This window comes from Lagenorhynchus albirostris, chromosome 7, assembly GCF_949774975.1.
Source record: "Lagenorhynchus albirostris chromosome 7, mLagAlb1.1, whole genome shotgun sequence".
NCBI classification, from domain to species: domain Eukaryota; kingdom Metazoa; phylum Chordata; class Mammalia; order Artiodactyla; family Delphinidae; genus Lagenorhynchus; species Lagenorhynchus albirostris.
The window spans coordinates 12,691,213-12,719,184 of NC_083101.1; the positions used below are offsets into that span (position 1 = coordinate 12,691,213).

Below are 27,972 nucleotides of genomic sequence, written 5' to 3' on the forward strand. Positions count from 1 at the left end.
TAATGTGTGACTTTATATGAAACCCAGCTCGGCCCGAGGTGTGTGACCATGCATCCCTCTTGTACCAGTAAGTGGGGCTGTGCCTGAGGTCTGTGGGTGCCCCTTGAGGGAGGGGCGGTGGTGAGAGCTGGGTGCGTGTGTGCCTGAGGGTGCCTTTGTATGTCAGCGTGTCTCTGAGTCTCTCCGTCAGCAACTCTGAGTTTCTGTGTGTCTATATGTCTGTGTGTGTCTCTGGGTCGCTGCCTCGCTGTGTCTCGCTCTCCCTTGGCGGGGAGGGGATTGGTCACGCATGACTCATCTTGAACCGAGCGGGGCTCCAGCGGCAGGGCAGCCGCCGCCGCAGCTGGAGGGGGAGGAGGACGAGGAGGAGGGAGAGGAGGAGGGAGAGGAGGAGGGAGAGGAGGAGGGAGAGGAGGAGAAGAAGGAGGGGGCGGGGGCCTCTCCTAGTTTGTCGGGACCTTCTTCCGAGACCGCGGCGGAGGCAGCCAGGGAGGCCAGGGCTGCGTACCGGCCGGGGCTCGGGGCGGGGGCGGGGGCGGGGGCTGCGGCTGGGACCGGGCCCGGGGCGGCGGGGCCGGCGCCTCCGCTCTCCTCCAGCTCCTGCTTCAGCCTTTGCTCCCGCTGCGGCCGTGGCCCCCCTTGGCGCGGCTCTCCGCGCTGCGCGTCCGCTGAGCCCGCCGCTCCCCGGCCCATGTACTGGAAGCATGAGAACGCCGCCCCGGCGCTGCCCGAGGGCTGCCGGCTGCCGGCCGAGGGCGGCCCCGCCACCGACCAGGTGAGCGAGCGAGAGAGCGAGTGGGTGAGTTGTCCGGACCGGGGTCGGACAGGGGCCGAGACCCAGCCGGGCCGGGCCGGGTGGCGGGCGGCCGCAGAGCGGAGGGGTGCCGGGGTGCGCTTGGGAGTGTGTGTATGTGAGTGTGTGAGCATGCAGGAGCGCGAGGGGGGGGTCGCGGAAAGCGGGAACACATTATGCAAATTTTGATGGAATTTCTCAAAAAGCGATTTAGCAAAGACACAGGCGAATCAAGAGGAGGCGAGGCGGGTATTGTCCGTCTGAATAGGCGCTGATAGCGCCAATGCGCCGGGGGTTGTTCGGGCGCAAGGCTGAGAATCTCGGCGCGGGGCCGGTCCCCGGGCGCTCCGAGGGGCTGGAGGGTGCTTTTTCCCCTTCTTGGACGTCTCCGTTTTCTCTTTTTGGTCCCGTTTCGGCCCCGATCTAGCCCCTGTTTTGCTCTGGGTTTCCCTCCGACTGGCCCGCGAAAGGCGCCTGAATCCGAGTCGGTATCGCCGCACCGATTTCGCCGCGCGCGCGGGGTGGACGGGCTGGTACTCCCAACGCTCCCGGTTTTATTTTCCTCAAGCGCCCACCCCCCATCTCTTTCTTTTCTTTCTTTCTCTCTTTTCTGCTTTTTGCATTTTGTGTCGAGAGGAGGAGAAGGGAGCGAGGAAGGGGGTGGGTGGAGGGAGAAAAAATTCGATTTTTAATTACTACCATTAAAAAATCAAATTTGCAATTCTTTGGGCGGCCTGATGGATCTCACTGATTGACAGTTGGAATTGACACTCTGGCTACCTCTTATCTTGGGCATTCACGACAATTTCTAATTGCAGGTAGTTTGTATGTGTGCGCGTGTTTTTTTTCCCCCTCAGAGGCTTGTATTGCAAGGGAACTAAGCGATTACTTCAAGAGCCACGGGTTAAGTGCAGGGAGAGGGGGAGAGAGAGGGAAAAAATCCAATCCAAATTCAAATTGCTTCATTAGAGAGACACCGCTTTTGTGGGGAAGGGCTTTAAATGCCCACTACAAAGTTAGGACTCATTGTTCCGCGCCGGTTTATATAACAGGCGCGGGGAGGCGCTGGGCTCAGGCTGCGCGGAGCCAGTTCTGCAGCCGCCGCCGCCTGCGTTCCCTCCCCCCTCCCCCAGGTGATGGCCCAGCCAGGGTCCGGCTGCAAAGCGACCACCCGCTGCCTTGAAGGGACCGCGCCGCCCGCCATGGTGAGTTCGTTCGGCCCTGCTTTCGGTCCCCGGTCTCCCGGCGGCCGGGCCCTGGGGAGCTGACCCGGCTTTCCGGCCCCGAACAGCTGCCCGTGAGCTGGGGGACTGCCGGAGGGCGCCGCCCCTCTCTGAGCCTCGGTTTTCTGGCCGGGAATGTGAGCTTTGACCGCTCCTGGCACCTAGGAAGCGCGTGCTAAAAGTTGGAGCCGTCCTGTCCTCTCCAGTAGGCCCTTCCATTCCTGTCCTGTAGCCCGCGGCTTGTCGTTTCGGGGGCATTTCGTTGTTAGTTGGTTCGCTGAGGCCCCAGATTTGTCTCCGAGGCAGCAGCAACGCTGGGCACCTGGCTTAGCCCTCAGCTCAGAGCGCGGCTCTCCCTCTTTCCCCACTGCAGGCTCAGTCGGACGCTGAGGCCCTGGCAGGCCCTCTGGACAAGGACGAGGGTCGGGCCTCTCCCTGTACGCCCAGCACGCCATCTGTCTGCTCACCGCCCTCTGCCGCCTCCTCCGTGCCGTCTGCCGGCAAGAACATCTGCTCCAGCTGCGGCCTCGAGATCCTGGACCGATATCTGCTCAAGGTGAGACAGGGGCGGAGTGTTGCGTGTGTTGGCGGGGTGTGGGTTGCAACCCAGAGGACTGTAGGGAAACGATGCCGGCGCCAGGTCCACTAAATTCGAAACCTGGCTCATCCCTGCCTGACTGCGTGGCTTCGGGCAAATCGTAGCGTCTCTCTGCGTTCCCGGGTTCCTGTCTGAAAAATGGGCAGAGTTGATTTCTACCTCCCTGAGTCTGTGTTACAGAAGAAAACTGGTGGAAGTCCCATGAACCTTCAGAGCTCTGGCGTATCTGTCTGCAAATGGGGCCGGGGAGGCTGGGGCCGGGCGTGAAAAGAGGCCCGCGCTGAGCCGCCCCCCATCTCCACCCCCTCCCCAGGTCAACAACCTCATCTGGCACGTGCGGTGCCTCGAGTGCTCCGTGTGTCGCACGTCGCTGAGGCAGCAGAACAGCTGCTACATCAAGAACAAGGAAATCTTCTGCAAGATGGACTACTTCAGGTAGGCTGCGGCCGCTGGGCCAGCAACGTCGCCGCAGGCAGGCCACCGGCGCGCGGAGGCCGCCTTTGCGACGCGCTGTCTCTGGCTCCGGAGCCCCCGTGTCCCGAATGCTCTGGCGCGCCGCGAGGGCCCAGCCCACCGGCTCTCAGCGCCGCGAACCAGGAGCTCCAGGCCGAGCGCGGGTGCCAGCGCAGGTTCGGGCCGCTGATCCGCCTCCGGTTGCTGTGGCCCACTCGGGTTTGGTCGCGTCTCTGGCTCGGTCTCGGATCCTGCCCGAGTCTCAGGCTCAAGTTCCGACTTCCAGCGCGTTGGTCGAGCTCTGATGTCCCCGTCTTGCCCCGATCCGCTCGTATCCCAGCCGACCTGGCTGCATCTCCGGTGCGCTCCGGCTCTGGGTTCCAACCCTACTCCTACTCCAGCCAAGCCGGCGTCTCTCCCGGGCAGGACCCTGAGCTGGGCTCCAGACTCTTGCCCTGGCTCTGGTCTCGGCTTTTACCCCGGCCGGGTTCGAGGCTGGATTCGAGTCTGGTCCGTCCCCAAGCACTAGCCTCGCATCGGTCTCGGATCCGAACCCATATTCAAGCTCATCGATCTAACTCCCGACCTCGGTCTCCGGCTCCGCCTCAACTCAGACCCCGGCATCGCTCGAGTATAGTGTTTCGAGTCTGGGTTCTGCCTGCATCCCAGGTGCCTGTTCCAGTCCCAGCTCCGTCGTCGTTTCGGGCCCCGGCTTCAGCCTCTCTGGGGTCTAGGCTCTGACTTTGGGCCGCCGGCACAGGAAGGGGGAGTCGGGCGCCGTAGCCAGGGCCCCGAGTAGGATCACCCTGGGCTGCGCTCTCTGTGCCGCGGTGCCGCGTCCCCGCCGCTCAGCTCTCAACAGCAGCCCGGCTAGTCCTCCCGCCGCTTCTCCGTCGCTTGCGCCTGGCTTCTCACCGCGCAGCTCGGGCCTGACCCGGTCACGGGGTCGAGGTCACTGCGAGGTCAGAGGAGCAGCGGCTGCCGGCTCGATCCCGGCGGGAAGTGTGAAGCAGGCCTGAAGCCCGTCCAGCGGGCCTACGGAGTCCAAAGAGAGCAGAGTGAGATTGGTTCCTGGGCCGCACGCCTGTTCCCAAGGGCTTTCTCAGGAAGTGGAGAAAGCTACTCCCCTATAACCACCACCACCCCCTTCCCCAGTCCGCCGACATCCTTCCCATCCTTGCCTCGGGAGAGGTCATGGCTTCAGTCTCCCTGGGAAGACCCCAGCCCCAGAAAGATCCCCTGAGTCAGGGGATGCAGTAGAAGGCAGTGCCGCCCCCTTCCCCGGCATTGAGTCTCTGGGAACTTGGAAAGAGAGGACCTTGAATCTAGGAAGAAGCTAGCAGCATTGGGGGCTGGGGTACTCTAAGGAAACCTTAGGAAGCCTGGTTCGAAAAAACGGACTCTTCCTGGTGCATGGCTGTGAGTGGCAGTGCAGCTGGGGTATGCATGGGGAGGGGCGGCTCTGCCAGGTGGCCTGGGACTCATGGGACTCAAGGATGCTTGTGTGTCTGTCTTGTCCGGATCTGTGCAGTGGCGCTGGGGGAATGTGTCACTGAGCAGGGTGAGGGGTGTGTGGACAGCGTAGGTGTTCCTTTACAACAAGCATTTGTCTTTTAGTTTATGTGTGAGTGTAGAGAGTGTGTGGCTGTGTGAATGTCGGGACCGTGTGTGTGTGCGCGTGTGCACGTGTGTGTGTGTGTATGTGTTGTGCAAGGTGGTCAGGACAAGTTCACATCTGGACTGGGATCTGGAGGTGAGCAGGTGAGGGTTCTGAAATCCCTTCATTCCCCATACCGCCACACAGCCCTCCTCTGAGGGGGCATTTCTGCTTACAGCCTTAACCCAGGCATTGGGGGCTCAACGGTGTGAGGTGAATGTGGATTTGTGGATGTGGATGTGGGCTGTGGTGTGTGTGTGTATGTGAGAGCGGGCTTATCATTGTGTGGTGTGTAACCAGAGTGTGATGTCTCCCCTCCACTGTCCCATCTGACACTTAGCTGGCCAGGGCAGGAGAGGGAGGTTAGGGTCCCTGTGTAGCCAGTGCCCTACTCTAGGCCTGACTCCAGTTGGTAAAAAAGAAAAGAAAAGAAAAAGAAAAACAAGCCAGCTACTCTTTCAGGGCTCCTTGGGTTCATCAGCTATCCAGGGACATGGCTGAGGCCTGGGAAACCCAGCAGGCCTCTTCTCGTAGAGTAAGGCAGGCCTGGCCCCCTCTCCTTGCTCTCCTGGTGGGGACAGACCTGCCACCCTGTGAGCCACATGTCCTTGCTGCAGCTCCAGCCCCAGCTCATGCCCAGGGTGGACCAAGCCCCCGTGGTTGACGTGCTTTCCTAGACCTTCAAGGCTTAGTCAAAACTCAGATCCTGATCTCACTGTTCAGCACCTCACCGGCTGTGGAGTCCCCCTTCCCACTGCGGTGGGGTGGGGAATGGGATGTCCAGCTGTTGTGGAGACACAGAGACCAGGCTCCACCAGGCCAGCCCTGATCACTGTGTGACCTTGGGCAAATCCCTGCATCTTTCTGTCCTCAGTGTCCTCCTACCAGGGTTATCTCTCTGGGCTGCCAAGGAGGCCAGTGAAGGGAGGAAGGCTCAGCAGAGGCTCCCTAAAGTGTAGGTGCTACGGATGTCACCACTGTCACCATTGGTGACAGGATTCCAGACATAATCCCCTAATGGCATTTCCTCAGGCAGTCTGGGGAGCCAGGATGGGGATGGGCCATTTCTGGGCTGCAGGTTCTGAACGCTAATCCTTTTCCAGCAGTGACAAGAGCCCCCAAAGCAAAACTAAAACAGATTTTTGGTTAAGAAAATGGAGAGAATAAAAGCTCACATTCCTTGGGATGAGAGAAGAATTGTGGCTCTTCTGATCATTTCTCCCCCAGCCAGGTCTCCCTGCAGGCATAACTCATCCCTGGCAGCCCCACCTGTAACAAAAATAATAAAACCCACAGAAAGGGAGAGAAAAAAGCAGGCGGAGCGCCAGGCGGGGACTACTGAGTGCCCCGCGTGGCAGCCCAGGCTCTGGGCGGCTGCTGTGAAGGAGCCCCTCCTGGAGAGAGCAGGAATGGGAGCACGGGAGACAGAGCCCCTCTCTAGAGCTGGGGCTCAGGGAAGGGCTGAGCGCTCAGATCCTCTAGCCCTCTGTTTCCTGAAGCCCAAGGTCGAGAGTCTGATGGGAAGTGGACTGGAGCGCTCACCCCAAAGAGAGGCCAAGATCTCTGGACAGGATGCAGGGAGGGAGGAAGTGGCCAAGACCCCCTGGAGGGGGCACTGGTAGCTTCCGAGGTCCTCTGGCTCTGGTCTTATTCCCCAGGGAAACGTTTCCTCTCAGTTCTATCCCCTATCTTGCTCCTCCTTGACACTGGCCTGTAGACCCCTCTTCCATCTCCTTTGGCAGAGCTGGCAGCGTTGGGGACTCAGGAAGCTAGAAGTTAGGAAGGCACTCCAAGCTCATCGGGGCAGGAGGCTGCAGAGCCTGGGTGGGGAGGTGGTCCAGGGGTCCAATGCTGCTCCTGGCTTTGCATTGTTGGAAGGGATTGGTTTTCCACTGGCTGTGTGTCCTCAGTGTGAGGTCGCTGGACCTCTCTGCCTCAGTTTCTCCATTTGCCATCCAAAGAGGGACCTCACCAGCCTTTGTGGCTTCAACCAGATTCCCACCTCCCCTAACCCCCTGAGTCCTAGCAGAAAAAAAAAAAAACTACCACCAAGAAAATGTGTATTGCTTTTAATTTCTTCACTTTTTTGGGTTTAAGACTGTTTTTTATTTTCTTCCAAGAAGTGAAAAAAAAAAAAAGTCCTGGGGGTAAAATAGCGTTCCTTTCTGGGGCATTCATGTCTCCACTGCCCTCAGCAATCAAAACCCCAGACAGCTTCCTCCTGCCCACCAACCTGTGGCTGCCGCCCCCCAAAGGCAGGCACGGACTGGTCTGCAGTGCCCTTCAAGCTCCTGGCCTCCTGAAGCGTCTTGCCTATTGTAGAGTGGGGGAGGTGATGTCCTGAGAGAGTGGAAAGTGCTGTGCCCCGGGTCCCACCAGCGAGAGAGTGGAAGAAGGGACCAGACAGGGACGAGGACACTGTCAGGAGACCTTACGGAGCTCTTCTCTAAGCCAGGAGCTGTGTTAACCCTTTACATCTCATTGTTTTATGTCATTGACTCCTCAGATTCCCCCTGTGAGTAGGCTACTGTCATAATCCCTACATTATAGGAGGGGAAACTGAGGCCCTGAGTGGTGAGGTCACACAGCTAATAAGCGGCAGAACTGCGATAAGCCCCGGGGCTGCCTGACTCACCATCCCTGGGTCTAGATACTCAATACTTTTCTTTTATAGCCGAGACATGTCAGCAGACACCCTGTGCAAGGTGGGGCCCATGCAATGGCAAAGGCCACCTCCCCCCACCCCACCCCCCCGTGGCCCTAGGGCTCCCACAGGGAGCACCTGCTGTGCTGTGTGACTCTCCATGGTGGGCCCTGGGAGTACTAGGGCTGGAGTGAAGTGACCTCAGAGTCCCAGTGACTGGAGCAACTTTGCCAGGATCGGGTCACCAGGGTCTCTAGCCCTCTTGCCTCCTGACCATGGGAGTGGGGAGTAACGGGTTAACTGCTTCTCCTTGTGTTTATGCGGGTGGGGTTCAGAGAGTGCCCCGGGCTGGGCCTGGGAGGGGCCCTACCTACTGCTGTCCCCAGCTTGGCACGAGACACTTAGGACAAGCCCGCAGCCTTCTTTCCCTCCTTCTGCCCCGAACCCACGCTCAGACCTCGGACTCCAGCGGGAGAACCCCACCCCCTCCCCCGGAGCTAGGGTACCCCGGGAGGTTCAGAGCTGGGAAGCCGCCCCCCACCGCGGCAGAGAGCAGCCCAGCGTCCGCCAGCTGTTGGGGGACAGATGTTGGGGGAGCTGAGAGAGGCGTTCGGGGAGGGGCCTTGCGCTGGGACCTCCGAGGAGTGGGCCGTTTTAACCTCTTAGTTGCTGGTTCTGTTGTTTCTGGCTGCTTCTCCGAATGGTTTGCCGGGAAGGGGAGGAGCAGAAGGAATAGGAAGGACTCCACCTCTGATCCCCCCAGTTTGCTTCATAGACTCGCTCTAAGGCCCTCAAGCGAGCGTCCCGAACGCAAAACAAGGGAAGCCTGGTTTGAGTGGCACCGCCTTGGCTCCCTAGCTTCTTAATTAACATTGCCCTTCCCACTCTGAGCTTCGGTTTTCTCATGCAGAAAAGGGGTAGCTTAGTAATGGGCAGGGGTCGCAGTGAAATTCCGATGGGCTCTTTCGTTGAGGCTCGTTCGCCCAACCAATGACTTCCGAGCTCTTACTCGGTATCCAGGAGAGGTAGGCCGGGGGAGCGAGCCTGACTTGGTCAGTGGCGCACAGCTCCCTCTGCGGAGCCACTAGCACCCAGATGTCTCCGTTCCCTGCTCCGGGGAGATTGGGCAAGGCGGTGCGCGTGGCCCACTCCGCTCCTTCCAGCAGTTGCCAGGATGCGCAGCCTCCGTCCAACATCTCTCCATCCTCAAAGCGCCTCTGTGCTTTGAGCCTTTGCCCCGTGGCGCGCGCGGGGACCCAGGGAGGGGCGCGCACAAGACTGGGGGTGGCGGGCGATGGCCGCGCCCCCTAATCGCTTTGGCGCTCCCTTCGCAGCTCCCGAACACCCCTTTCTTGAAGTTTCGTTGTCTCCGCCGCCGATTTCGCTGCTTCCGGAATCCGGCGGCTCGGGCCTCGCAGCCCGCCTGGGAAGGAGTCTGTCGGTTTGTCAGAGCCTGGATCTGTAAGCCTCCTCGTGCCCCTTGTTTGTGCCACTGACCCCTTCCCCGGGTGGGGGACACGCTTCAGGAGCGGCCCGAAAACTGCAAAACGACCCCCCAACTCCATCCAAGGATCCAGCGGGAGGATGATTTCGTTGACTGGGCGGAGACACGGCGAGCGCAGGGAGCTCCTAGAGCTGGGGACAGCTCCTGGCATTTAGGGTGACACGCGGAGGGTGAGAAAGTTGCTGACAGGTCGCTAGCGGCTCCCGCCTCAGAGCAAGGGGATGAGGGCACTGTGAGCCGCCAGCGTAGGCGCAGAACGCGCCCGGGCGTCGGGGCTCGTGGAGCGGGAAGATCAGGGATGCGCGGGAAGTCTTGGATGCGTCTTGGCCGAGAACGAGGCATCCCGCAGAGCCAAGCGCCAGGATCCGAGATGTTACACTCTGGCTCAGCGCACTGATCCCGGAACACGACAGGCTGGAGACGCAACGGCTCCTGCCGGCCTCTGAGGGCCCGGACCTTCGCCTCCCGGCCCTTTCAACTCCCTGGGAACGCACTCCCAGCTTACCGGAGCCTGAGGGTTCCAATGCCTTGCGCGCGGGAGTTTCCAGGTCCCAAGGCCCGGAGTGGGGATTGCGACTCGGTCAGACCAGGCCCCTTTCCTTTTCATACACCGGGATTCAACTCTACGCATCTCCCGTCCGGCTGCTTTCGCAGGTTCTAGGGGTTCTTTTTGCACTTCGGAGGGGACCTCAACCCCTGCCCCACACTCCGTGTGGTCTTGGCGAAGTCACTTGTCCACCCTGAACCTCCGATTCCACGTGTGCAAATTGGGTGCCAGAGTCCCCATTTCACGTGGTTGCGGCGAGGGGGATGCAAAGAAAGAGTTGCGCCCCAGGACGCTGGAGCGCAGCGAGGGTTCTGCACCCGGCTGGCCCTTCTTCCTCCCTTCAGAGGCCCGGAAGTTCTCCCAATCCTGAGCCGGACCTCGGAATTTGGGGTCGGCCCCTCGGCGGGAGGAGGCTCCGGTGGGCAAAGCGGTTTCCTCTCCTTTTTACTGAGAGATTGGGAACGGAGACGGCGGGCTGTGCCGGGGAAGCCGAATTTCCGGGGTCGGGAACCACTTCTGTTTGGGAGGCAATTGACCGAACCCGCAAAGGTGCGCAGCGCTGCCTGAGCGAACCGCGCCGCCCGCCGACAGGGTCCCCTAGGGCTCCTTGTCTGACAGAGCGGCATGGCACTGGGGGTACTTCTAGAGCCGGGGCTGGCAGAGGCCTCCGCTCTGCTGCACTCAGTTCAACCCGAGACCGTTTATTCAACCGGCAGTTGCTTGCATTTGCCAAGGCAGGCGAGGCTGTAACCAGGGCGCATTTGCTGGGCTGGTTCCTCCACGCACTCAAAGGCATTTCCGAGTGCTCTTTTGGGTGGAAATGTGCCTCTGGGGACACAGAGGCAAATCTTCTAGCTCCTTTCCCAGGAATTCCAGGGGTGGAAGGGAGAGCCAAGAAACCTGACATTTACAAACCGGTGTGATCATTGCTGAGAAGGTGGTGCTGGGAGCCGTGGGACTGGGAGTGTGGGGGGAGGGTGGGAAGAGGGAACAGCCTGTGCGAAGGCCTGGGGTGGGAAAGTGCTTCAGAGGGGGCCATAAGACCTGGAACCAACCTTCCACTGTAGCTGACTGGGGCTCATGCTTGAGTGTAGGGTGAGGGATCTTGGGGAAGGTTAGGGAGGAGAGGAGCCAGAGAGGATGTGGTCTGTTGAGCTTTGTAAACTCCCAAGGATCTTGGACCAGATCCTGAGGGTAGAGTGGAGCCACCAGAGGATTTTAAGCAGGGCAGCGGACAGGGTAAAGTGTGCCTGCTGGAAACTTCCCTGTAGCCACTACGTGGAGGATGGGTGTGGAGACTGGCAGCGAGGGGCGCATGGTGGGAGCCTGGTTTAGGAGGGTGGTGGTGGCGGTGGCGAGGAGGAGATGGGTCCCAGAGATACTTAGGAAAGGGAACCAGCAGCGCCTGATGATTGGTTGGATGGGGGATGGAGGAGAGGGAGGAGCGTACGATTTAGGTGTCTAAGCTTGAGAGGCTGGATGGGTGAAAGCACCATTCCCTGAAACAGTGGAAACTGAGGCTCAGAGGGTCCGGACAGGGTCACAGAGTGAGTCATTCACTTCAAGAACAAATTCTCCCTGGTGCTCTGGGGACAGGCCTTGGGCTGACTTCTGGGACAGGGCAAATCAGACTGCTGCTTCCTGGAGGGGCTCCCAGTCTGGTGGTGGAGGCAGCCACACCCAAGTAGCCACACCACAAAGGGGGAGGGAGAAGGGGAAGAAGCAGAATCAAGGAAGGCTTAAGGGAGAGTGGGGCATTTGATCTGGGCTTTTTTGTCTTGTTAGAATGACACAGGACTCCAGAGTCTGGGACTAGCTGGTTACTTAATAGACTACAAAGCACTAAACAAATAGCCGTAGCTGCTGTTGTCACCTAGTTCAGCTCAGGGCAAGGAAAATGAGAACTCAGAGAGGTTAAACAACGTGCCCAGGGTCACAAAGCTAGTAAGGGCATATCTGTCTATGCTTCCAAGAAACTCTGAGCTTCTCTACAGCTGGGTTACAGTTTATTCACCTCTGGAGTCATACTGGCTAGGAGTTCTCTCCTTGCAAGCTGTGTGACCTTATGCAAGTTACTTTACCTCTCTGGTCCCCGTTTTCCTCATCTGCAAAATGAAGATTACTTGGGACGATCAGCATAAAACACTTAGAATCTTGCTGGGCAAGTGGTTAAGTGCTCATAAATCTGCCTATATTATTACTACTATTAAATTTTCCTTAACACTTATATTTTAATGAGCAGGTTAATACTATATACAAATGTTAAGTGATCATTGAAGAAAATTTGGAAAACTCAGAAAAGCACCAGGAAGAAAATAAAAACCACCTACCAGCTTGCCTTCTAGGTGGGACTTGGCTGCAGGGGGTGGTGAATCCAGGCAAAGGGAAATGCACGCGTGAAGGCCCTCAGGAACCTGGGCACGGCCGGGCCACTAGGATTTGGATGGCCTGTCTGAGCCTCGCCACCCCCTCCCCTTCGCCCCCCACCCCCACCCCGTGTCCTTCAGCCGATTTGGGACCAAGTGCGCAAGGTGCGGCCGACAGATCTACGCCAGCGACTGGGTCCGGCGGGCACGCGGCAATGCCTACCACCTGGCCTGCTTCGCTTGCTTCTCGTGCAAGCGCCAGCTGTCCACGGGCGAGGAGTTTGGCCTGGTCGAGGAGAAGGTGCTCTGCCGCATCCACTACGACACCATGATTGAGAATCTCAAGCGGGCCGCCGAGAACGGTACCCAATCTGCCCCGCCCCGCCCCGAAACTGGCCGCCCCTCGGCTCCCCAGCCTTCCCTGACCACCCCCCCCAGCACCCCAGGGACTGCCCACACTTCGCTAGAGCCAGTTGCCCCCTTTATCACCTGCAGGCAGCATGGGGGTGGGGCTGCACACAGATCTGGCCGCTTCTGGCTCCACCATTTGTTTGAAAGTTGGAAGTCACAGCCGGTCCCTGCAAATTATGTTTCCTAATCTGTAAAATGGGGCTGATGGTAGGACACCTCAAAGCTAGATGAGCCGATGTGCTGTGAAGCCGAGAGGCGCTCAGTGAACCCTAGAGATGATTCTCATAATGGGGCAGCCTGCTCCACCTTTGGACAGCTCTGGTTGGCCTGGAGGCTCATCCCCTCCAGTTTCCTGGAACCAGGCTTGGGCCCGTCTGCGAGAGATGAAGTGACCCTCTTCTCCCAACTCCCACCGCAGCAGCTACAGGCCGGAGATTTGGGGGTGGGGTTTTCATCCTGGACTGTAAGGACAGAGGCCTTTGAGTCTGGAGACCCAAGCTTCAGGTTTGCTTCTGGCTTGTTGTGCTGACATACAAAGTTTCCTTTTCTCTCTGGGCCTCAGTCTCCCTAGTTTCAAGATGGATATTGGACTAGAAAGATCCCTAAATCTCTTCTGGCTCTGATACTGTGATTTCCCAAGACACTTAGGCTCAGGGACAGGGTCCAGGTCTTCCTGGGATCATGGGGGCTGAGTCATAAAGTGTCTGCCCTGTCCCCAGTGCCTCTGAGGAGGAACTAGTCTAGACGTCCCCAGAGTGTTCTTGGCCATGGCCACAGCAGAGCCATCACTTTCTCCAGCCAGGATCAGGGCTGAGTGGGTCTAGGTGGGGAGCAAGTGAAGCTGGGGTGCTCTGAAGTTACCTGCAAGTAACTGGGCAAGTCAGTTGTGGAGCTGGGATGGAAGCCCAGGAGTTAGAGGTTCCCCCACACCATGGCTCAGGAGTGACTCCAGGCTCCTTCCATACCTGGACCAACCAGGACTACCCCTAGTCACAACCTTGCCAATTACACTCCAGCTCTCACAGTCAGGCCTGACTCCAGACTCCTACCACGCAGGGAACCTGAAGGCTTACGGTCTCAGGACTCCTTTACTGAGCAGCCCTCAGTTTTGGCTACTGGTTTACTTTTTAATCTTAAACACACACATGCCCATTATAGAAAATTAAGAAAAGATGGTTAAGCAAAAAGAAGAAAATAAAGACCACTTCGAATGCCACCACCCCTCATATTTTAGTGTCTATCTTCCCAGATTTCGTTCTGTCTGTATGTTGGAGTGTTTGTTTAGTGTTTTTCCTAATTAAAAAAATTATGAACAGTGGTGGAATTCCTGGAGATTTTTATTTTCTTCTTTGTGCTTATCTGAATTTTCTGAGGTTTTGGCAAGGAGCATCTTATTACCTTTGCATTGCAAAAAATGAGGTACTAAAAACTAAAATGGGAATACATTTAGTGTGATTATAAAAGTAATGTAAATGGAAAGAGAATAACTAATGTATACTCCAGTTAACAAAGTTAAACCTTAGAGAAATAAGGCGATGAGACACGTGATTGTTGAAAAAACTTCAAAAGTTGCAGAAACATTGAAAGTAGAGTCCTCATAATTGCACTCCCTCCTGCGAACACTTTGGTGTATATCCTTCCAACCTTTTTTGCTCCCATCCGTTTTTACAAAATTAGGATCACAGTTCTGTAACCTGCCTGCTTCCCATCTCCGCCAGCCCTTGGTTTCCCCAGTTTATCAAGGAGGGAGCCCAATTTGGGGCGCTAGAGTCAGCCAGCTGTCAGAATACCAGTCGAAAGGTCCAGAGCTGGGATTTTCTTCTCTCTGAACCTCAGTTTCCTCCGCTGTAACACGAGGATAATGTCGCCCGTGCTCAGGGCTGTGAGACATAAAGGGCACACCGAAAGAGAAGCGTCTGGTACTGAGCAGACGCTCAGAAGTGGAAGCCCCTTCCCCAAAGACTGAGCTCAGGGACTAGGACCCTGGGATCCCCCCTCCCAGCCCACTCCGCTCCCGACACTTCCAGGGACCAGCTCCCCCCACCCCCGTCCTTTCCAGGCTGCCACTAGAAGAGATGGGGACGCGTGGTCAGCCACTTCTGTCGCCCTCAGGGAACGGCCTCACGCTGGAGGGGGCAGTGCCCTCGGAACAGGACAGTCAGCCCAAGCCGGCCAAGCGCGCGCGGACGTCCTTCACCGCCGAGCAGTTGCAGGTACCTTGGCGGGCCGCGAGTGGCCGGGTGTGGGCCGGGCCTCGGAGTGGGCGGGGCTGAACGGGCCTCCTGACTCCGCCCCTCTGCCCGACCCGCGGGTGGCGGGGAGGGGCTGTAGCTGTCTGGGGCGTGGCCTCCGGGCCGGAGCCTCTGATTGGACCGGGGCCTTGGCGACCTCGGCGGGCTCGTGCCTCACCGCCCCGCGGCGCCTGGCAGGTTATGCAGGCGCAGTTCGCGCAGGACAACAACCCCGACGCGCAGACGCTGCAGAAGCTTGCGGACATGACGGGCCTCAGCCGAAGGGTCATCCAGGTGGGGCCGGGGGTGGGCGGGGCCTTCGGGTCTGGGGCGGGGCCTAGGGACCTTGGGGGTGGGCCCTCGAGCGCGTAGCTGGGCTGCGGAGCTGCGGGTTCGGGGCGCACGTGGCCGCCCTTCCTGAGTTGGCGACGAGGCAGTCCCTCCTGGGGTCCCCCGGCGGTGCGTCCGACTCTTTTCCGCGAGGCTGAGGCTGCTGAGGCTGTCGTTCCAGGTGTGGTTTCAAAACTGCCGGGCGCGTCATAAAAAGCACACACCACAGCATCCCGTGCCGCCCTCCGGGGCGCCGCCGTCCCGCCTCCCCTCCGCCCTGTCCGACGACATCCACTACTCCCCGTTCAGCAGCCCCGAGCGGGCTCGCATGGTCACCCTGCACGGCTACATTGAGAGTAAGTGACCGCCACAGCCTGGTCGCCCGGCCTGTGGGAGAGGGGGGTGTAGATGAGCGCTCGTGGGCGGCGGAGGCATGGGGAGCCTCGTGCGTGCAGACGAGGGTTCCGCAGTCCCTCGGACCTAGTGGTTGTGGAGAGGAGTTAAGTGCCCCGGCTCTGCCTTAGAGGGCCTCGACCCTTAGTAGAGGCAAGCCATTAAGCCGTTCAGAAAATATTGGTACTTTCCAAACATCCACTCGGTGCCAGGCCCCGGGGACTAGGGAGAGAACAAGATGGCTAAAGTCCTGTCCTGGGGAGCCTGGGTTCTGGTGGGAGAGACATGGAACAATACGAGAGCGTGTGGTGTTAATTGTGGTGATTCCTGTAGTCAAGATGCTGGCTGGGAGTGTCTGGAGATGTTGCCTATCAGTGGGCTGAGACCAGAAGGATAGGTAGGAATTAGTGAGACACAAGGAGTGGGGAAATAGGGGTTCAGGCAGCAGAGGAACCGAATGTAGGCAGAAAGCGTGGCATGGGTGCGTTTGGGGTTGCAGAAGAAAGCCAGGGTGGCAGGAGTACCCAAGGTTGTGAGGCCGTGGGCAAATCACCTGACCTCTTTGAACCTCAGTTTCCTCATCTGTAAACTGGGACATTAATAATGCCTACTTCACAGGGTTATGAGGATCCACTCATGTGTTCAGTTAATATTTTTTGAGTGCCTTCTGTGCCTTCTGGGATACAACTGAAAACACAACAGACCAAAGCCTGTGTGCTCCCAAGGCTCACGCTGCAGGACGGGAGAGGGGGGAGAGAGAATAAACGAATAAAGGATGGAGGGCAGGCATGTCAGTGGGGACTGAGCACTGTGGTGGAGAGGGGGTGGCAGGTTGTGGTGGAGTGACCTTCGAGCAGGAACCTGGGGGAAAGAGAGAGAGTAGGCTTGTGCATTTCTGGGGGATGGACATTCAGTGAATCTGCTGTTGAGCAGGTGCTTATCACAGATTTTCTTTCCCTTTGAGGTTGTTTCTATTGATTGTTTCCTCAAAGCTGGGCATGACCAGAAATATAGCAGTGATGACAACATACCCACAAACTCAAACCCTCCCTCTCTGGCTCCAAGGGAAAGAGAAGGGAGGTCAGGGAGAGCACAGCTGTGTCCTGAGTCCCTGCCATGTGCCAGGCACTGTCCTACCACATGTTTCTAAACATCACCATCCCATTGTACAGATGAGGAAACCAAGGGCCAACAGTAAGTTAGTGGGAGCCAGGTTCCTTAATGATTGAATGTGGGCTTTAGCATCAGACTGTGGGGCTTCGGATCCCGTCCCTGTCACTTACTAGCTGTGTGACATTGGGTAAGCTTCTTAGCATCCCTGAATTCCAGTTTCCTCATCTGTAAAAAATGAGGACAGTAAGAATCCAAGCCCTTTTAAAAAACGGAAAGAATACGTATCTCAAAGCAGTGTTGCGAGCATCAAATGAGATCATTGACTTAACGTCCTCAGCATTTAGTAAGTGCTGGATGAGTACTAGCTGCCCTTGTGGTGGTGGCAGTGGCTCTGGTTGGTGGAGCTGAGAGTGTAGAGCCCTGCTCACCGCGCCAGGCTGTCAGTTGGAAACAGTGTCTCTTTGTTCTGTTCCATTTCTGAACCATCTGCTTAGTAGGAGGGACTTTTTTCCCCCTTTCTTTTTGAAACAATGACATGTTGAGGCTGCAGAGAGCCCATTGTTGATCTAGTTCATCTGTTAAAGGAGCCAAGGACCAGGGGCTCTCTAGGTACCAGGAGTCTGGACCACCAGCCGGCACTTGCTGTGGAGTTGGTAATGGATCTAGGTGGCCCCGTGGAGAGTGGGGCCATGGCCTTCGGAGCTGTGCCAGGACTCTGCCCACACAGTTTGTCGGCCAAGTCTAGAACTGTCTTGGACACCTAGAGAAGGGGCTGAGGTAACCTTTCCTTTTCCCCTTAAGGCGAACCCAGCTCAGGGCAGGAGGCATCAAGGGTGTGTGGACCTGCTGCCTCTTGCTGCATGACTGAAGGTCATGCTAGCACTCTTCTTCGCCGTTTACTAAATTCACAGGTTCCTGAGTTTCCCGGAGACTTCAAACTTGGAATATGATACAAAAGCTTTGGAATCAGATTCCAGAAATGTGCACACACACACAGTTTCCCATGTAATCTCAGGCTGTTTGTGGACCCCTAAAACCCCCCAGGTTAAGAATCCCCCATCTTATACAACCACCATATTCTACAAACGAGGGAACTGGGGCTCAGAAAGGAACAGTGACTTGTCCTAAGTTACATATCAATTGTAAGTCTCTGTACAGAGCTCTTTCGCCTCTGACCAAAGGGATGAAGTGCAGAAAAGAGCAAGGCCATAGACTTCTCCACTGTAGTGGTAAAGAGGCTGAAGCATGAGAGATTTGGGTCAGACATAAGGATGGACTCCCCCCACCCCCACCACTGCCATTTTAGATGTTGTACAGAGACCCATTCAACAGATTAGATGCCATGCCTCATTCTAGATCCTGGAAATCCACAAAGATCTAGAATCTAGAAAACAGACAAAAATTCCTGCCCTCATTGGAGCTTGCATTATAGCTGGCAAAGACAGATAATATCAAATAAAAAATAAAAATATACAGTAAGTCAGATGATGGTAAGTGCTAAAGAGGAAAAATAAAGCTGAGAAGGATGACAGGGAGGGTAGGGTTGGTGTTGGGTTGCAGTTGTAAATGGATGGTCAGGGAGAGCATCATAAAGAAGGTGACATATGAGTGCAGAGTCCTCTAGGGTGTGGGGGTAAAGCCTTGGTGATTCTTGGGAGATAAGAAGGTACAGTGCACCAAGGGAGGATTCTAATGAATGGGGTACAGCCTTGCGTGTAGGAGGTGTTCTGTACATATTCATTTCTTTTTCTTTTTTTACTTTTTTAATTTCAATGTTGATTCACAATGTTGTGTTAATTTCTGCTATACAGCAAAGTGATTCAGTTATATATATATGTGTATATATATACATATATGTGTGTGTGTATATATATACATATATATGTGTGTATGTATATATATATATATACATACACACATTCTTTTTTTTATATTGTTTTCCATTATGATTTGTCAGAGAATGTTGAATACAATTCCCTGTGCTATACAGTAGGACCTTGCTGTTTATCCATTCTATATATGATAGTTAGCATCTGCTAACCCCAAATTCCCACTCCACCTCTCTCCCACCCAGTCCCCCTTGGCAACCACAAGTCCGTTCTCAATGTCTATGAATGTGTTTCTGTTGCACAAAAGTTCATTTGTGTGATATTTTAGATTCCACATATAAGTGATATCATATGGTATTTGTCTTTCTCTTTCTGACTTACTTTACTTAGTATGATAATCTCTAGGCCCATCCATGTTGCTGCAAATGGCATTATTTCGTGCTTTTTTATGGCTGAGTAGTATTCCATTGTATGTATGTACCACATCTTCTTTACCCATTCATCTGTCGATGGACATTTAGGTAGTTTCCATGTCTTGGCTATTGTGAATAGTGCTGCTATGAACATAGGGGTGCCTGTCCATACTCATTTATGAGTTTATTTATCAGTGAGCTAGACAGTTATCGTGTAACACTTTATAGCTCATAAAGAATTTCACGTAGAAAAATGGTACCCTATTGAAATTTTGCCCAGGACCACCCAGCTGGTAAGTGGCAGAGGTGAAACTGGCCCCAGGGCTCCAGCCTACCGAGCCTGGGGCTGGTGGGATCCTGCATGGAGGCTGGGGGATGGGCTCCAAGGCATCCTCTCGTCCACAGGTCAGGTACAGTGTGGACAGGTGCACTGCCGGCTGCCTTACACCGCGCCCCCCGTCCACCTCAAAGCCGATATGGATGGGCCACTCTCCAACCGGGGTGAGAAGGTAAACGGAGCTGGGTTGGGTTGGGTGGGTCAGAGCCACCTTGCCAGGAATGGCTTCCTGGCAGGATTCTCATCGCTGAGCAGGCACCATGCCACTTTGTGGCAGACCCTCTGCCCAGACACGCAGGCCCCCACTGTGCCCCCGAGGTAGTAGTCCCTCAAGCAGGTGCTAGTGTGTTCAGTGCGCATGGCCAGCCTCCTCACAGCGCGCCAGCCCATGGCTGGCCTTCTCTTTTTCAGATTTGTGGATTTAGTTACTTTGCTCAAACTTGGCGGTCCCGAGGAGGGCTTATATCACACACCACCCCGCCTCCCACCATCTCACGGGTTTCTCCTACTTCCTCCTTTGTATTCCTGTCTGTTGGAAGTGAATATCCCGAGCTGGTGGGGCCCGGGGACAGCAGGCCAGCCAGTGACCGTGGTCAACTGGTAAGGCCTCCTTTGTGGAACCCGATCTCTAGTTGTCTCAAGCATTAGGACTGGACACCCAGAACGGTGCTTGGACATCGCCCAGTCCAGTGGCTTGAAAGCTTTGTTTTAAGCCCAGGAACCCGTTTGTTTACTCTTTTCCATAACACAAGATGCAGATGAAAGGGGGTGGAGCGGCTCTGGGTGAAACTGCGGAGTGAGTAGGGCCCTCACCTCCGGCTCAGCTCCCAGACACTTCCCAGCGAGCCTTGAAAGCCACTGCTCTCAGACACCCTCTCATTTTAGAGACGGGGAAATTGAGGCCCAGGTGGCTCAAGGTCACAGAGCCTGAATGAGAACTTGTGCCTTGGTTCGTTCACTCATTCAGCCGACATTCACTATGTACTGACTGTGCCCGCGAGCCCCGAGTCAGTTGCCAGGAGCACAGAGATGAGTAAGGCATAGTCCCTGCCCTCGAGGAGGCCAACAGTTACACCAAAGGGTGATCAAACTGTGACGCAGAGGCCAAGGGAGCTGGGGGGTGGGGCGCAGCTCGGGAGAGACACAGGAAGGCTTCCTGGACGCAGGCACGTCTGAACCTGAGTTCAGCCGGGAAGGCACGAGCCGCCACGGCTCTCAGGCAACCCAGAGCAATTCAGTGCTGCTGGCATACAGGCTTGGGAGGAAACAGAGTGAGAGGCGGGGGCCTTGGGCTGCCAGGTGAAGGCGTGGGGACCGTGGTGGGCCCTGGAGGCCTCTTTTAGAAGCATCACTATAGTGGTCCTCGGAGAGGCAGGGAGCCCCGGGAGTCATTGGGTGTGCTGGGCCAGGGAGGCAGGGCCAGGCCTTCGAGCTGAGTGCAGTCTTCATGTGCCGCAGCATCATTTGGGCAGCGTGTAGAGATGCAGATTCCCCAGCCTCGCCCCTAGAGAGCTGGTGGGGAGTTCTGGGACGGGACCCCGGGATCTGCGGGTGTAATACCCAGCCCCGGTGATTTTGGCAGGCAGACAGGGGTGGGACTACTCCTCCAGGACAGCCCCTCTTACTCTGCCTCCTAATTAAACACCTACTGTGTGCTAGGCTCTGTGCTGGGCTCTGTGCTGGGTACCGTGGGGAAAGTAGATGGTGCGGAGGTACGGACAGCCCAGTAGGACCAGTAGGTTTATAAGTAAATGGTAGTACATCTTCAGCCCCACATCCCGCAGACCCCAGTGGCGGGTGAGCACGCCCCAGGAACGTCCCCTCCGAGATAGTCATACAGGAAGGGCTGCTTTTGGTTGAAGCACTTCACACGTGTTGTCTGATGCCACCCAGTCACCCTGTGGATATGAGGATGGCATCGTCATGGTAAAGCTGAGGAAACAGAGGCTCAGAGAGGTGACACAATTTGTCCGGGGATGCAGCACGTCTGTCAGACTCTGGAGTCCGCCTGGTTCAGTAGTGACCTCCTTCTGTGCCGCACTTTATAGTTTACACAGCACTCTCTCTGACCTCGCCCTTCACTGTCTCCCTAGGAGGATGGCTATGGTTGATGCCATTTCATAACTGCAGAAACTGGGTCTCAGTCAGAGCAGCAGCTTGCCCAGGGTCACACAGTGAGCGTGGGTACAGCTGGCCTCCATCCTAGGACTGCCTGCCTCGGAGCTGCCCCCGTCCTGTGGGAGAGAGTTTGTCCTGTCAGACCTGGCACCGGGACTGCAGAGGCGAGCTGGCGTGGTCCCTGTCCTCAGGGAGGGGGTGGGTGGCTCAGAGCAGGAGGCAGGCAGCCACATCCCAGCTTGACGGGGCAGTTGCGGTGAGGGATGCACGTGGCCTTCGAGGATTCAGAAGAGGGAGTGGCCAGCTCTCGGGAAGAAGCAGGGGACACGAGGAGCCCGTGCCGAGGCAAGGAGGCTTGGAGGGACCTGGATTTGAGGGATGGTGGGGGATTTAGTGCGGCTGAGGCCTTGGGTGGGGTGGGAGCTGACAGGGGGTCACATAATGAAGGCCTTGCACCTTCAAGCAAGGGGCCTGGGAGCGGCTATTATCTGGAGGGGAGAGGGGAGCCTTGCAACAGATTAGGGCTGGGCTCAGCTCTTGGAGGCGAGCCCTCGTCTCCTGGTTTCTCAGCTAAGCCTGTGGTTATGTCTGGTTCAGCCTGAAGGATGAGCCGGTCTGGGGTCTGGCAGCTTTGGTCGTGGAAGTTTTCTGGCCCCTGGGTTTGGCTGCTGAGCCAGAGTTTTTCTCTTGCTGGGCCATATCCCCAACTTCGTGTCCAGCGGCTCTGCAGAAAAATGTCTCCGCCTCCTCCATGACCTTCCGCCCTCTCACTGCCAGACCTTCCTGCCAGCGGCCGGGGACCTTTTCTGTCCACCTCTTGCCAGCCTGGCGGGCTGTGTGTGTGGCCAGTCAGTGCAGAACTTCATGGGCTTTCTCCCAAGTCCCTCCGGGCCTGAGCCAGCCTAGCGAGGAGGAGACTCAGGGCCCCCTAGGGCAGCCCCCTGAACCCACTCATCAAGACCAGCACTGGCCTGGCCGGGAGAACAGCGCTGTGAGCATCTGGGGTAGCACCCTCCGCCTCCACCACAGCATCATTTGGCCACACCTGCCTGTGAGCTTCCAGGACCACATTTTTTTTTTTTTTTTTTTTTTTGGTACGCAGGCCTTTCACTGTTGTGGCCTCTCCCGTTGCTGAGCACAGGCTCTGGACGCGCAGGCTCAGCGGCCATGGCTCACGGGCCCAGCCGCTCCGTGGCACGTGGGATCCTCCCAGACCGGGGCACGAACCCAAGTCCCCTGCATCGGCAGGCAGACTCTCAACCACTGCGCCACCAGGGAAGCCCCAGGACCACATTTATTCCCGGTCATGGGCCCAGATCCCACAGTTCAGAGCTTGGAAGGCTCTTAGAAATCAGGCCCCGGCCGTCATCCATCAGATGGAGAGACTGAGGCTTATGGAGGGGAAGCGTCTTTCAGAGTCACCCCTCTTGAGAGAGCTTCTGTTCGGAAGAGTCCAAAGTCAGGCAGACATCCCAGAGACCAGAGGGGAGCACGGCCCAAGGTGGGGTGAGTGGGCGAGGCCATGTGATGTGGGCTCTGGAGTCAGGCAGACCGGACCCCAGCTCAGCCACCTTTTCTCTTTGAGACCTGGGAACACACCCACTGTGTGTCGGGCACCTGGCGTGTCTGAGCCACCTGCCTGTCGAGGTGCTTGGCTGCATGAAGGGCTTGGCCTGTTGCCTGGTGCTTGGTAGGCACCGCGGGTGAATGTCAGGGTGGCCTGGAGAGGAAGAGGCAGTGGGTCTAATGAAGAGAGCTTGTTCTAGAGCCTAGGCCTGGGTTGCAGTGCTGGGTCCACCTCTTCCTGGCTGTGTGATTGCGGGCTCACTGATTTTCACCTCCCCAGCCTCGGCGGCCTCCCCTGTAAAGAGGAGATGGTGGTGGGACACCCTCGTGGGGCTGAGGTGAGGCTTCTGTGAAATCGTGCAAGTGTGCACTGTACCCAGTGCCGGGTACAGTGCCCAGGAGACACTTGCTGCTGCTCTTGGATTTCACCAGATCCTCCCCATTCTGAGAGAGAGGTGTTGTCATCCCCATTTTACAGATGAGGAAACAGGCTCAGAGAGGGGGAGTGAGTTGCCCAGGGCCCCGCAGCAAGTAAGTGTCTGCGCCAGGATTTGAACCTAGATGTGGGCCCTGGGCCCGCCTCCTTCTCCATGCCTTCGAGGACTTCTGGGGCGCTACCAGGCGGGGCAGGCCCTGGCTCAGCCCCCTCCCACGCCCTCCTCTTGCAGGTCATCCTTTTTCAGTACTAACGCTGCCGGCACTTCCGCATCTGAGCATGGGCGCCCGGCAGCTGCCCCTCAGCCGCTGAAATCCGGAGTCCGAGCCGCTGCCAGGGATCCACCCGCTCTGCCTCCACCCCTCATCCGCCATCCTGCCCACCACCAGCTGGGCCCCTGGGCCTGGCCTTCCCCTCTCCTGCCGAGAACCAGAACCTGCCAGGAGCACCTCCTCCCTGAAGGCAGAGCTCCCTGAAATTTGGAGCCAGGGTGAAAACAACAGCCTGTGTTTCCCATTTAGACAGGAGTCGTCTTCAACTTAAGCTGATTACAATAGCAAAAGGCCGAATTGAATCGCACGACGCCAACAGCCTTCCAATTTACAGGTTTTCTTTCCTCCCATATTGGCCTTTATTTACTACTTCCTTGGAACCATCTCTGAATTCTGAATAGCGGACAACCCCCAATGTTATCCACTCTGTTGCTTTTGTTTGGAAAACTCTACAGTGTTTGTGGGATGTCCCCAAAGGAAAGCTATGTTCTAATTTTATCATTTCCATCTGTCTGGTTATGTCAAGTTAATTCAGAGAGAGAAGAGACACTGACCAACCCTGAGAGGCCCAATAGGGCACAGATGGAGGCCTGCCCAGACCAAGAGGCAGGGGGAAAAGCGGGGGCCGGGGGGAGGGGGCGGGGCAAGGACCCCCATGGGTTTGGAGGCCCAGGAGAAGGATGCGGCACACTGGGCTGGGAGAAGTACTAGCCATTTTAAGGAGAGGACAGAGGAAACTCGGGGTGTGTGTCGGGGACCCTGCTTTCACCTAGTTATCCAGCATATTTGCAGGAGACATAGCAGAGGTGGTGTTTGATCTGTGTGGTGACATTTCTGAACGCTTGGGCAAGTTAGAGTTGGGGACCCTTGTTGGCTACTTGACTCCTGATGGGGGAGCTTGGGCCACGTCTTCTTTGGGGGGACCTCTCATGGGGGAGCTGGGGAACAGAGCCCAGGGAAAGGGCAGAGCTTTCATTCTAGACCCACCTCTGAGTAGAAAGAGGGTGCCTGCTGCCTAGGTGAATGTACTTCTGGGGTGCTACCAGGCGGGGCAGGCCCTGGCTCAGCCCCTGGCTCAGTAGAGAGAGGGTGCAGGTGGTAGCACCCCAGGATTCTAGCTAGCACTTCTGGGCTTCCCCACCAACCCTGCCCAGAGCCAGTCCCACTCACTCCTGAGAACGCAGGCCAGACACAGCTGTGCTCACATCCACCCTGTCCCGCTGCAGCTCTTCCACCCCAAACAAAAGGGCTTGGGCTACACAAGACCATGATTTATGTTTTCAGGGGACCCCGTTTGTCCCAGGCTAATCCTGTAATTTTAGAATGACTTGGGTGTCCTGATGCATTTCCCACTAGAGGCTGCTAGTAAGCATGTTTCAGCCCAAGTCCTCCTTCCTGCTTTGATTAACCTGATATGTTGCTTTCGGAAGGAGACTCTAGGACAGGGAAAGCAAGTTCATGGTACCTAGGTGTCTGCTGCCCCGGTTTCACCCATGGCAGACATCGCTAATCGATCGCAGCACTCTCTATCTCGCCGAGTCTGGATAAGGGTTCGGAATCCACATGCTTGAAGTTGGCACTTAACGTGAAAAACGATATGCTCTTCTTACTCTGGGACCTGGAGGAGGGCTGGGCCCGGGTGCAGCCCAAGAAGGGAACTTGCTTCTTTTCCCTTTCAAAGACAGTTCCAGCTGACTCAGGGCAAAGGAAAGACACCCCTCAGAATGTGATCAGTGCAGCTTGGTTCAGAACTCACCCGGTGAATAGAGTGTGCCTGGCCCTACCCTTGGAGCTGACGTTAACCGGAGCAGCTTGGGCCCAGTTCCTGGTGACTGGGGAGCTCTAATCTTTCCTTTGACGTGGTCAGTGGCCAGCCGAGCCATGCCCAGGGTCACCCAGTACCCACTCTGCCTTGAGCCTCCCCCCAGGGTCTGTTCCTTGCGTGGATCACATGGTCGTAGCATGCTGCGGTTCAGACACGTCTCCACTAGCCTGTTAGAACAGCCTGGGAACGTACAGGCCATCAAGACTATTTATTTAAATACAAAACAAAAGGAGGAAAACACACACACACGGAAAAAAATTGTAAGCACTTTTTTGTAAAACCAATGTCTGTTTTGTTACATACCTTTCATGTTGTGCTTTGTAAATGTCTTATTTGTGTAATAAATAAAGTTAATGCAAGTAGAAGTGCTGGCACTGACATCCGGAGCACGATGGAATTCCATTTCTTTCCTGCTCTCTGGTTAAGGGCTCAGGCTCAGGCCTGGCCCCCAGAATATCTGGGCTGCTAGACAGTGAAACCCCTTCCCGGAACACTGGTTCTGTTTCCCAGCTAGGAAACTGAGCGTTGTAAAGGCATGGCGGTGGGTTTCTTCTCTAATCGGAGCTGTGTAGGAAATCAGGCTGGCTGCTGTCCTCCGTCCCACTCCTGACCGCGCTCTGCTGGGCCCCGTGCCAGCCCTGCAGCCTCAAAAGGGTCCAAGGGGGGCTCTCAGCCCAGCAAATGCTGGAGACAGACAGATCCCTCCGACGTGCTGTCGGGACGGAGGGGGGCATTTGAGCTGTACCCTTAGATGAGAAGTTCACGGAAATAAGTTCAATGGAGGAGATGCTGGGGGACCAGGGAGGGAGGCACAGAGGAGCCTGAGTGGGAGATGGGGGAGAATCTGATACTGCGAAGTGAAGGGGAATATGCGATGGGAGACAGGGCCACAGGGCTCCAGCTTCCACACGAGTCTGGGTCTCATACTGGCCTCATCGGGTTCCAGAGCCACCCTGTAATCTGGGGAGTGGGAGAGCGCATCCTTCTGCCGGCCGCCAGATGTTCTTGTAGCAGCAGAACCTTTTGTGCAAACCAGAGCCCACCAGGAAGGGAGTGGAATGGCTCTGCCTGGCGCAGAGGCTTCCCCGGCGCCCCAACCCCACCCCGTGGCCCCGCACAGAGTCACTCCGAAGCCTCAGCTCAGGGTGTACGTGGCCATCGCCCCTGCAGGGCCCCCCGGTTAGTTGTTGCATTCTCCATCCTTGACCCCATCCTTGTCTTCCAATCCATTTATCATTTAGATATTTAGATATGTGTGTATCTTTGAAAAGGAAGTTTGTGTGTGTGTGTTCCTTTACATGAATATACTTTATTTTCAAAACACAGTTTGGAAACCCCCAGTGGACATCAGTCCTGTCATTCTACTGAGGTGAGTGACTGTTGCCTTGGCGGGGAAAGGTGATCCCCCATCCCTGTGTCGCAGCTGAGCGGGCCCAGGTCTCCCTTGACTCCTGGCTCAGCAGGCCGCTCATGGGGCCCTACATCAAAGGCTAGCTTCCTGCCCTTGCGACCTTGGCAAAGCCCTCCCAGGCCCGACTCCCTCTCCTGAGCAGCCCTTGGTGAGCCAGGGGACAAGGCGCAGGGGGCTGCAGGGTTCGCAGCCTCTAAGGAGGGAAAGCTACGCAAAGATCCAGGTGATCCAGGCTGCTTGTGGCCCAGGTACAGCCCTGGAACGTGTCACCACTTCCTCTGCTGGTTTTCAGCTGACACGTGAGATCCCTGGGGGTGATTCTGAGGAATAATTACTCTGTATGCACAGCTAACGGATTAGTTTTTAAAGCAGGATTAGTTTTTAAAGCAAGCGGTATTGAATACCTGCTAAGAGCCAGCTCCTTTATTGTATTGTTTCATTCAATCCACATAGCTACCCTATGGGTTTAAGCATCATCATACATTTTACAAATGAGGAGACTGAAGCTCAGAGAAGTGAAGTGACTTGCCCGAGGTTGTGTGATACCCTGTGATGCAGCTGGGATTCACACCCAGGTGTGTATGATGCCGAAGCTGCGTTCTGTCTGTGGCACCCCACCGATTCCGTGCTTAGGGTAGGAAGCTCAGATAGGGACGCTTCCGAGAGGAAGAGGCAGTCCTGGGTAATCGTTTCTGGGCTTACAGGAAGATAGCAGCTGTGAGCCTGGGCACAGTCATCCTGTCCTACTGCCCTGTGAAATCAAGACTGGTAAGGCAGGCAGCTTGTAGTAAACAAACAAACAAAAAACAGCTGGGCTTTACCTTCAGGAAGACTCGGATTCAAATGCCGTGTGACCTAGGGCAGGTCACTTAGTTTCTCTGAACCTCAGATTTCCCATCTCTAAAAGGTAATGCTAAGCCCTTTCTTACAAGGCTGTTGTGTGGAGCTGAGATAACATAACCACACTGCCCGCACACATGAGTTGCTCATTCAATTACATTTGTCTGTCATTATAAGTTGATGGCTCTCAAACTTCCATATGCGTAAGAAATACCTGAGAATGCAAACTGCTAGACCCCAGTCTCAGCGATTCTGATTCGCAGGTACTAGGGTGGGGCCCAGGAAGAGCTAGTTCACAATTTTGCCCAGGTGATTGTGATGCAGGTGGAGTGAGGGTCCCGCTCCAAGAAATAGTCTAAGGAAAGTACACTTAGGGCCACTGATGGCAGAAAGCTTTTATTCCTGAGTCAAAAGCCAGGTTCTAAAACTACAGCCTGCTCCCCGGGCCAGCCAATGCCGGGGCACAGAAGGAAGCTTGTGACCGAGGGGGCTTAGCGCTCACGGCTTGGGCTTAGGACCCATGGTCTCGTCCCAGCCCTTCCGACACGTCCGGATGATCCACTCGTGCTCGTCATCATCTGCAAGAGAGGAAGAGGGAGAGGCGGTCATGCCCTGCGCCGGGAGCCCCCAGGCGGGGTCTTGGGGCTGGGGTGCATGTTGGA

At 56.4% G+C, this 27,972-nt stretch overlaps 2 protein-coding genes and 1 long non-coding RNA gene across 10 annotated transcripts in view; 2 read left to right on the forward strand and 1 right to left on the reverse strand.

Moving 5' to 3' along the window:
* On the forward strand, positions 1-27,890 carry LHX6 (LIM homeobox 6). 8 transcript variants are annotated; one of them, XM_060154422.1, is made up of 11 exons: positions 597-775; positions 1,846-1,998; positions 2,390-2,572; positions 2,928-3,049; positions 11,927-12,147; positions 14,309-14,409; positions 14,626-14,721; positions 14,939-15,113; positions 18,911-19,006; positions 26,386-26,428; positions 27,846-27,890. In XM_060154422.1, exons 1-11 carry the CDS (start codon positions 692-694, stop codon positions 27,865-27,867), a joined length of 1,296 nt encoding a protein of 431 aa, XP_060010405.1. In that variant the 5' UTR covers positions 597-691; the 3' UTR covers positions 27,868-27,890. The 8 variants fall into 8 exon arrangements, with proteins under 8 accessions (XP_060010410.1, XP_060010405.1, XP_060010406.1 ...); XM_060154427.1 differs by lacking the exons at positions 597-775; positions 26,386-26,428; positions 27,846-27,890 and adding exons at positions 1-67; positions 23,195-23,841 and having other exon boundaries at positions 1,927-1,998; XM_060154423.1 differs by lacking the exons at positions 26,386-26,428; positions 27,846-27,890 and adding an exon at positions 23,195-23,841 and having other exon boundaries at positions 18,911-19,014.
* Positions 23,885-25,439, forward strand: LOC132522761 (uncharacterized). Its single transcript, XR_009541323.1, has 2 exons — positions 23,885-24,253; positions 24,330-25,439. It is a non-coding gene; the product is annotated as an uncharacterized LOC132522761 (long non-coding RNA).
* Positions 27,701-27,972, reverse strand: part of MORN5 (MORN repeat containing 5) — a 33,421-nt gene continuing 33,149 nt past the window's right edge. Inside the window, exon 5 of the mRNA XM_060154430.1 lies at positions 27,701-27,888. Coding sequence (XP_060010413.1) covers positions 27,809-27,888 — 80 coding nt within the window. The 3' untranslated portion in view covers positions 27,701-27,808. The remainder of the gene's footprint in view (positions 27,889-27,972) is intronic.

Coding starts and splice junctions, on each gene's coding strand:
- LHX6 (XM_060154421.1), top strand. CDS start 692: ATGTACTGGAAGCATGAGAACGCCGCCCCGGCGCTGCCCGAGGGCTGC. Junction 3,050..11,926: donor TGCAAGATGGACTACTTCAG/GTAGGCTGCGGC, acceptor CGTGTCCTTCAG/CCGATTTGGGACCAAGTGCG. Junction 14,722..14,938: donor TCAGCCGAAGGGTCATCCAG/GTGGGGCCGGGG, acceptor CTGTCGTTCCAG/GTGTGGTTTCAAAACTGCCG.